This window comes from Ammodytes marinus (genome assembly GCF_949987685.1).
Source record: "Ammodytes marinus genome assembly, chromosome: 8".
NCBI lineage: Eukaryota > Metazoa > Chordata > Actinopteri > Uranoscopiformes > Ammodytidae > Ammodytes > Ammodytes marinus.
Window position 1 is genome coordinate 8,372,576 of NC_137212.1, and position 8,711 is coordinate 8,381,286.

General features: G+C 40.0%; 2 protein-coding genes across 4 annotated transcripts in view; one reads left to right on the plus strand and one right to left on the minus strand.

Annotated features, from left to right (window-relative positions):
* The first annotated feature begins 964 nt into the window (after window positions 1-964).
* dnajc19 (DnaJ (Hsp40) homolog, subfamily C, member 19) lies at window positions 965-3,864 on the plus strand. The gene is made up of 6 exons (XM_080031990.1): window positions 965-1,060; window positions 1,868-1,919; window positions 2,331-2,404; window positions 2,538-2,617; window positions 2,805-2,875; window positions 3,401-3,864. Exons 1-6 carry the CDS (start codon window positions 1,058-1,060, stop codon window positions 3,469-3,471), a joined length of 351 nt encoding a protein of 116 aa, XP_079888116.1. The 5' UTR covers window positions 965-1,057; the 3' UTR covers window positions 3,472-3,864.
* Window positions 3,865-4,401: 537 nt separating this feature from the next.
* fxr1 (FMR1 autosomal homolog 1) overlaps window positions 4,402-8,711 on the minus strand; it is a 22,630-nt gene continuing 18,320 nt past the window's right edge. For 2 of the 3 annotated variants that reach the window (XM_080033324.1, XM_080033323.1), the window contains exons 12-18: window positions 8,629-8,711; window positions 8,360-8,453; window positions 8,066-8,175; window positions 7,727-7,948; window positions 7,390-7,467; window positions 6,669-6,751; window positions 4,402-6,387 (exon numbers count right to left, since the gene is read on the minus strand). The exon at window positions 8,629-8,711 is cut by the window's right edge and continues 161 nt beyond it. In XM_080033324.1, the coding sequence (XP_079889450.1) occupies window positions 6,190-6,387; window positions 6,669-6,751; window positions 7,390-7,467; window positions 7,727-7,948; window positions 8,066-8,175; window positions 8,360-8,453; window positions 8,629-8,711 (868 nt within the window). In that variant the 3' untranslated portion in view covers window positions 4,402-6,189. The remainder of the gene's footprint in view (window positions 6,388-6,668; window positions 6,752-7,389; window positions 7,468-7,726; window positions 7,949-8,065; window positions 8,176-8,359; window positions 8,454-8,628) is intronic. The other variant, XM_080033325.1, reaches the window with a different exon arrangement.

The window sequence follows — 8,711 nt, forward strand, 5'->3', positions numbered from 1 at the left end:
TCAGTACATTGAGGTCATCACGCCGGAGCTTCTCCAAACCTCCTGTCCCCCACAAGTATAGCAGGTAACTTCCATGGCATACGCCCAGTGTCAGAACTGGCTGTTCTTTCTTCTGCTTCCTGTCAAATATCATATTTTCCTGGCCTGTGTTGTGCGTGTGTGGTTTAACTTTGCATCTGTCAGCTCTGATGTTCATATACAGAAATAGCCTACTTCCAAAATCATGTTCCAACATCTCTACTTTGGTCGGATTTTTCAAAACTATCTGGTTTCAGTGTCTTCTTGTGATGTTTGTGGACAAAAGGCCAAACAAACGCACAAAAAGGTAAGGTGACGAAAATACCCATAGGCTACATGTGGACGTGGTCTTAACCGGAGGTTTGATGCGTTCATCGAGTAGAAGATTGACGATTACTTTAGTGAACGGCACAGGTGAGTTTAAATAGTCTCGTGGGCGTGAACGAATATTCAATTATCCTGCAGCTGGTGTTACAGCTAGTTTTGCTACACTGCAAAAAAAAAACAGATAAAATATTTTATGAAAAACAATGGATTCCTGTGACCCAGTGGGTGTCTCCAAATAACTACCAACAAATAAAACGTCATTGTAATAATAGGATACACCTGGCTGTTTGTGTGTGCTATTTTTTAAATTTTTTTATTAATATTTTGACAGAATAAAACAATGTTAAAGAAATGTTTTAGGTTTCTACATAATTCACGAGTGTTTAATTTGATTGATATTCAAACCTATTTTGCAATCTATTATTTGTAGGATACCTCCCTTTACATTTTAACTGCATTATTTATTTGCACTATAATTGTGTCTATTTATATATCGTTTTAGCCTAAACCACTGCTGCTGTAATTGTAATGCAAAAGATATATTATCAAACCATCTTTGAATTTTGGGGAGGAGGTACTGGGCCATGTCAAGGTTTTACGACATCTCTCCTCCATTTCCGGCACAAACACATGAGCGCCCGAGTGAGGAAAACATGAGAGGTCAAAAGTTATGGTCCTAGCGTTTCACAGACTCTGGACGTAACACACAGACATGGTAAGGTCGCAATTGTCATTTTCGAATTCTAAAACCAATATGAAAACTGTTGCATTCTCATGAATCTGCAGGAAAAGCTCGATAATGTTATTTCTGAATGGCTAAGCTAACGTTATGTAGCTTCACTTCACTGTGCATGACCTAACCCTATATTACAAACCAAATCTAACCTTTACATTGGCATTAACTGTCTTACTTACGGTACATTGTATTTTATGGTAAAATGACATTAATAGCGTGTTGAAAAAAGGCAGCCAATGTTAATTGCGAGTGACACAACATGCTACAACTCAACCATGTGCCATTTGTTTACATACCAAAAGATAATTTAAAAGTATTTTACTAACTTTACTTCAACTGTTGGATCTCTGCACATTGCAGCGTGGGACATATGCTATTAGGTGCTGGGTGTCCTCACCCTTATCTACAATCTGATCCTAGTTGCTCTTCCTCTATTACCAACATGACAGTTCATAGTGTTATTACGTATTTATATGTGTAGTTAATCATTCAGAAACACTACAGATATGTGTCTATAATGAAAGTCAATATATTGTGCAGTTTGTTTTAAGAAAACCTCTTGTAATTATTTATATTTGTCACAGTGTAGTAGGAAGGGAGTTTTGCCTTTAACCTCTGTTGTATAACAAACTGAACACAGTCTGTACATTGTCAATGTTTTCTTGTGTACTCTCTATTTAGGATAAAATGGATTTCTAATTTTCTCTGGTATTTGGTTATAATATTTGTTCTCTCTCTCTCTCGCTCTCTCTCTCTCTCTCTCTCTCTCACTCTCTCACTCTTAAGGCCACTTCCATGGTGGCAGCGGGACTGGCTCTGGCAGCAGCTGGATTTGCAGGTGAGTAACTCTAACTATAAAACTGATAACTAACTAATTGAAAGGGAAAGTACATGTTACTCAAACTGATAAAGGATATGAATCATATTTTCCGATTCATTACCATAGATTCTGTGACTCTCACCATTGAGTTCTGTTTGACTAAGTTTGCCTTGTCCACAACTTTACCCAAATAACAACAAAACTAAACTTAAATATTTGTACTGCAAAACTAAACAATAAACAATTATATCCAACTTAATCAATACTATGATGATGATTTTAAACATTTCTCTCTGTCTCACCTCAAACTATACTGTCATTATCAGTGTTTTAAATGGAAAAACATATTAGAGGGCAATTGGAACAAAAATGTATGTCGGATGACTTAAATACTATGCTGCATATTTCCCCCTGTTCTTTGTCTGCCAGGTCGCTATGCCCTGCAGGCTTTCAAGCAGTTGGAGCCTCAGGTGAAACAGGCCCTTCAGAGCTTCCCCAAGACGGTACGTAGGAGAAAAACACGCACAAAAACATTGTGTCCATTGGCCTCTCGCTTTACCTCTTAACAACGTTTTTTTTTGTGAGTAAGAATCCTAGGGTGTAAGGATTCCTGCTGACATGAATCTGTTGTTGCAGACTTTCGCAGGAGGGTTCTACCGAGGCGGATTTGAACCAAAGATGAACAAAAGGGAAGCTTCCCTGGTTTTGGGTGTCAGGTATGTTGACTCTCTCTCCCACGCTTTACATCCATGGTTACATGTAGATTAAGGGATCAAGTCAGTGCTCCGTGTTCCCATCTTTCTGTTTTCTGTCCTTGTACTCTCTCCACGACAGCAGATCATTTATTAACCACTGATATTTTCACTCATTATTGCAACACTAATGCACTGTTCTGTCTTTCAGCCCCACAGCCAACAAGATTAAGATCAGAGAAGCCCATAGAAAACTGATGATCCTGAACCACCCAGATAGAGGTAAGTGGGCCTTTTAACCCATAGGTTACAATTAAGGGCACAACAGACAGAGTAACTAAACATTGTATCTAAAGTGCACTCTGCTTTCCTCTGATTTTTTCCAAGTGAATCCTCGTTGGTTATATATGACCTACTAATTTATTTGCTAGTACATACTACGTGGATCATTTAAATGAAAATTTAAATCAAATCTTTGTGATGATCGGTGATCATAGATGAATGAAAGTTTTTTTATTAATTCCTTTGCACGGGAACTTTTTTCTTGGTCACTTCGATCAAACGATTTGCAACATTTCAAATGTAGTTTATTAAATCAGAGTTAACTTTGCTTTAACATAGTCATATTACCATTATCAATCTAAAATAGTCACATATAAATACATAAGCTCATCGCAACCCTTAAGAGTTTCTAGTCACTTCTTAAGGGAAAGGGATGCATGCAGCATGATCGATAAAAATAGTATGAGCTTTTGAGTTCAGCTAAATTTGCCTTCTATGTAACCGTAGACACTGTGTGTCTCGCAGGTGGATCTCCCTACCTTGCAGCGAAGATAAATGAAGCGAAGGACCTGATGGACGGACAGAATAAAAAATAGAAGTGAAGATGCTGACGACGACATCGATGTGGTTTCACGCTGTTGCACTCACTGACTTGAGCGATTACAAGACTTTCCTAATGGATTATTCTCCAATAAAATCACACTGTACAAATTGTTAATTGAACTCTTCGTTACTACGTTGTATTTTAGAATCACTTTCTGTGCTTGATCAGGGAATGTTTCTCTTAATATGGTTTTACCTAACTAAGAGAAAACATGACACAGGGACTTAAAATAGGTTGGAATCGTTTTGAAAGGGGATTTCTTTGTGGTAAGTATGGACAGTATGAAATACAAATACAACTTTTTCAGTGTGCATATGAGTATTGTTTTACTTGTTTGACATTTTAAACTATTCCTGCATTCACAAGCCTGTACTTGGTCCACTAGATCAAGCCCACAGAATGCCATCCCTAGGGAGCTCAAAATTCCTCTAGCATTGCAGCAGCTGCAGCAGGGGGCTCTATTTGTATTGGCGGTAGGCGGTTAAGAGTATAAAAAGGTAGAGGGATATCACCAATATCTTATGCTGGATTACTTTCATGCATTGTTTTCCTGTGAATCCCTTGTCCTTATGTTAGACCTGTCACTACCAACTAAAAATGCTTTATAGGGAAAATTACTCTGTTAGACAGACTGAAGGTGTATTACAGAAAACATATTAACCAGAAATCATGTGAAGATAGGGTTTTGATAACATGAAAGCTTAAAGATAATAACTTTAATATGTTCCGAGACATGATTTTACATGTAAGGCAACTGACTGCTTTTTAAAAGTTTGGAAAGCCCAGAATACCCTTCAATTATCAATGTTAAGTTTGAATGTAACAATGTGATGGGTAAACCATAAAATAAAATGTAAAAAGACAGTACAGGACCATTTTTTGCATTGTTTGTGCAAAACCTGTTACTTTTCTGTAGACACGATTCAGTTTTAGATCTACATGGAAGATCAAGTTTATTTAAGAACTACCTGCATACAAAACATATTGCACATCAACCAACCAGAACAATCCTTAAAAAAAAAAAAAAACATACTGTTGACCCAACAAAAAACACTGGGGATGTCACAACTCTCAGTAGTCCAAATTGTCATTTGAATTGAAAGAAAACCCTGGGTAACGCCTGTTTTAGTGTCAAGAAAAAGAAAAGCTTCTCTTGTTTTTTTGCTTATTTAAATACTGTACATTTTTTTCTTTCTTAAATAAATAAACCAAATAAATCTCCTTCCTTAGTGGAACAGTCGTGACCAGTTTCCAGCCAGTCTGTGGAAGAACCATGAAAATGACATCGTCGTCACCTGGGCGTGGTTTTCCAGAAACATCTCAACACCAGCGTAGTCATCTCAGACTGACGGGATTTTTGCAATAGTGGGCTTAGAAAAACGGGGATTCACCCCGTGGATACAGAAAACGTGCCGAGTCTCTCTTGTTATTTGGATTTCTGGGAGTGAAACTGCACTCAGTATATCCGTCCTGTCCTGTTAGATGAAACTGCCCGTTGTTTAGCAATGAAATGTTTCCAGGAAACCCCGCACTGATGGCTTCATCTCTGTCCAGCAATCAACATTGACAGGCCAGTTTCCAGACTCAACTACAATCAACTTTTTAACAAAAAAAGTTTGTTTCAGTGCAAAGAAAACAATTATTCTATTGTTCCTTTTCCAGACACTCCGTTATAACATTTCTTCTATGAATGAAGTGGTTGCATATTGAAAAACATAAAGCAGCTAATGTCAAACTCGTCAACAGAATTATATATATATTTATATATATATGTAAAAGGATAACTGGACGCATTTTTTCCCCACAAACATTAAGAGTAAACACACCTGATTTTGAAAAAGATATGCCTCTGAAATCTTTCCAGGGTTTTTCAGTGTTTGCCTCCACCTGCCTACAGAGAGTTAAGGTTACATGAAGACCACAGAGAAAACTGGTTTGAACTGTGGCAGGCGAGGTCCACCGACTAACACAGAAATTAGCGAAAAGATTTCAGATGGTGTGCAGAGCCAGGCAACAACATGTTGAATCTACTCTCAAGGCACAACAGTTGATCACATGTATGTCAAACATACTTGGGTTTCCGACAAACGTTTCTGCACTGTGGTACTGCTCATGCAGAAAGAGTGAATTTACAAACTACTTCAGATGCACAAAACATCCTGAAAAAAGGTAGTGGAAGCATCTTTCTGAGTCCACCTAATGGAAGGCGGATTTTTTTTTTTTCTTTTTTTTCTAAAACCCTGCTATGGTATTATATTTACCAATAAAAAAAGAACTGCTGCATGTATACCACAGTATGGGTATGAGTGGAATCCCTGTCTGCATTTTTATAATACTGCATTCAGTCCAAACTCCCCAATGAAGAGCGGGCTGATAGGTACAGTTAAGTAGATGTCTGTTAGTGTGTGTGTGTTTGACTATCTTTGGCAAGCTCATACAGGAACAACTATTGTAAAAAATAACTGTAGTAAAATGAAAAGTTGGACAGAACACGTGTGTAAAGGGGAGGTTAAGGTTCAGACCCTCTTGAACCTGCGCAGTGGATCAGGTTCCAAATATTTTTAAACTTAAAAAGAAAAGAAAAAAAAAAAACAGTGCTTATTGTATTTAAACTTTTCGCCTTTGAGGCTGCTCCGGAGACAGGGATATTCAATCGAGTGCAGCCAAAGAATTTCAAATATTTGAAACCATTTCCTTTGCCCAGGTCCGACTAGGAGAGCCCATTAACGACAGCTTGTGGGTTGGAGTCGCCCTTGTGGGAGACTTTGGCGGGCCTCTCAGTGGAAGACTTGGGAGCTCTGGTGACTCCACTGCCCTCGCCCTCGGCAGCAGCATTGTTGTCGTTTGAACCGTTGGTGGTTGCTGGGACCGACGGAGGGCTGTGCTCAGCGATGGTATCCACCTGACCCTGGACACAAACGTGGACAAACAAATAATGTGCATTCATTCAATTAACCTTTTTTTATACCTCGGGAGAATCATTGAGGGATGACCCTCTTTTCCAATGAAGTCGAGTCAGTGTATGTATGCCTATGTTTCATTTAAAGAAATTCATCATTAAAAAGCCAGGGGAAATAAGCCATACAACAGCAAGGTGAAGTAGAATAAAGTTCAAATAAGAATTCCTTTTTCTAAAAGGTTTACAAGGTCTGCAAACAAATGTGTTACTCATGAGATTTTAGTACTAACCACATCCTTGCTTTTCTTGGTGTCCTTGTTGATCAGCTGTCTGCTCTGAGAGTCAGCCCTGGACATGTAGTCCGCCACTGTCACTGTACAGAGAAGAGAGAATACAATCACTGATCATGATCCTGACTGACTTTCTTTGAATAACAAAACAATTCTGTCTGTCTGAGCTAGTACACTGAGCATATCCATCCCAGAGAGATGTGCACAGCCGCGGGAAGTAGCAAATCAGGAATGTGGAGAAAATAGTGTTCCACATTTTCCCCATCTTTGGTCAATTGCTGCAAAAAGCGAGCACAGAAAGTAACGGAGTACAATGTGAGTTGCAATCTGAAAGCACCTTTTAGAGCACTTTCAGATTCTCCAAACAGCACTTATTTTTGTAGTATAAACTAACCTCACTTGACATCCAACATGACATCACAAAAAAGTAAGTTAGGGGTAAGGATTACAATGACACACCAGACAAACCAGGACTGCCACTGGTTTCATTGACAGCCTGTTAACATGAAGACAAACAAGCTAGAGCTTAGTTGTTAGTGAACAAGTATTGGTGCCTGTTAAAAAAACAAAAAACACTGAACACTCAAATACCACATTGTTAAAAAATATTATTTTAGCAATTGTTGTTGCAAACACCAGGCCTGGTGCATCAGTTTTTTAGCCAAGCCATTAGGAGCACTGTTGAGGGGAGGGGGGAGAGACAGGCAGTGGCCATGGTTACCTGGCTGCCTCTCCTCAGGCAGGCGGAGGTGGCGACGTCGACTACGGTTACGACGCTGAGGTTTAGCTCCGGGGTCATCTAGGGTTTTTAGGTCATCGCAAAGAGAGGGATTTGGGGCTTAAATTGACTTTAAACCAGATACCTGTCTGACCTGTCTCTCCTTTTTACACTTCAAATGAATGTGCACTGCTGCAAAATCCTTACAGCTAAAAACATTAGCGTTAGCTCTCTATGACAGACTTTCCTACAGAGATACTCTTCTCAAAAGCGCTGACTGTTTTGTGACTATATTTGTGTGTGAAAAAAAATTGTTTTTGTCAAAATAGTTTTGCCTTACCTATTCCATTCTCACTCACGGAGGCGTTGTCCGACTCGCTCATGCCGTCCATCAGTGTGGCGTCCTCGTCCGTCCTGCGTCGTCGAGACCTTCTGCGGCGGTTAGCAGGCAGGTTGGACTCACTGGCGTCTGTATCGGCCGTCTGGTCCGTCTCTGTGTTTGACTCCACCGCTCCGTAGGCTCCATAGGCATTATGCTCATCGTTGTCCCGAGGCCCTGCAGCTTATGTACATAGAATTGACAGAAAATAGTGTATGGTTGGAATCAAGACTACCCGATAACAAGACTAACAATGGAGAAGTATTTTTAAGTCTCTATGTCAAGAGAGTGGGTTTTTACCAGCGCTGTTGTTGTTGTATCCTCCTCGCCCTCCTCTTCCCCGTCCTCCTCTGCCTCTGCCGGGTCCGGGCCTCCTGCGACTGTCTCTCTGTGGGCGTTGGCCTCTCTCCCTGTCCCAGCAAATAGTAGAAACTATCTTAAAAAATTGACACTCAATGCTGGTGGGGCTATCGCGACTAAAATGCGTTGAAGTAAAAAAGAAAATTGGTCTATTACCCGACGCAAAGGCATCATCATAATTAAAAAACTGCTAGACATTTTGTACATATTTGGGGTTGTTCAAGAAGAACTGACCTGTCGTGGCCATCTTCAGCGAGGGACCAGTCACTGAGCTCATCCTTGCGCTCTGAATCGGTCTCAGAGGCGTTGGACTGCTCTGAGTTGGTGCCTGGAGGAGATGAGCAAACATACGAGAGACAGACACACAGAAATGTGAGGAAAGATCCTCATTTTTGTCCACACATTAAAACTCCAGCACTGTTTTTATTTCGGATTCCATGCACAAAAAGTACATTATCTGGCAGCAAGGTTATTTTATAATATATGACTCTTAAGGTGCATACCATAGCCAGTGCTGTAGCTGTTGCCTCTGCGCCCGCGGCCGCGACTGTTGTAGGAGCGACTGCCATGCATGGAGGATGAGGAG

Coding starts and splice junctions, on each gene's coding strand:
- dnajc19 (XM_080031990.1), top strand. Junction 2,405..2,537: donor TTCAGAGCTTCCCCAAGACG/GTACGTAGGAGA, acceptor CTGTTGTTGCAG/ACTTTCGCAGGAGGGTTCTA. Junction 2,618..2,804: donor TCCCTGGTTTTGGGTGTCAG/GTATGTTGACTC, acceptor TCTGTCTTTCAG/CCCCACAGCCAACAAGATTA.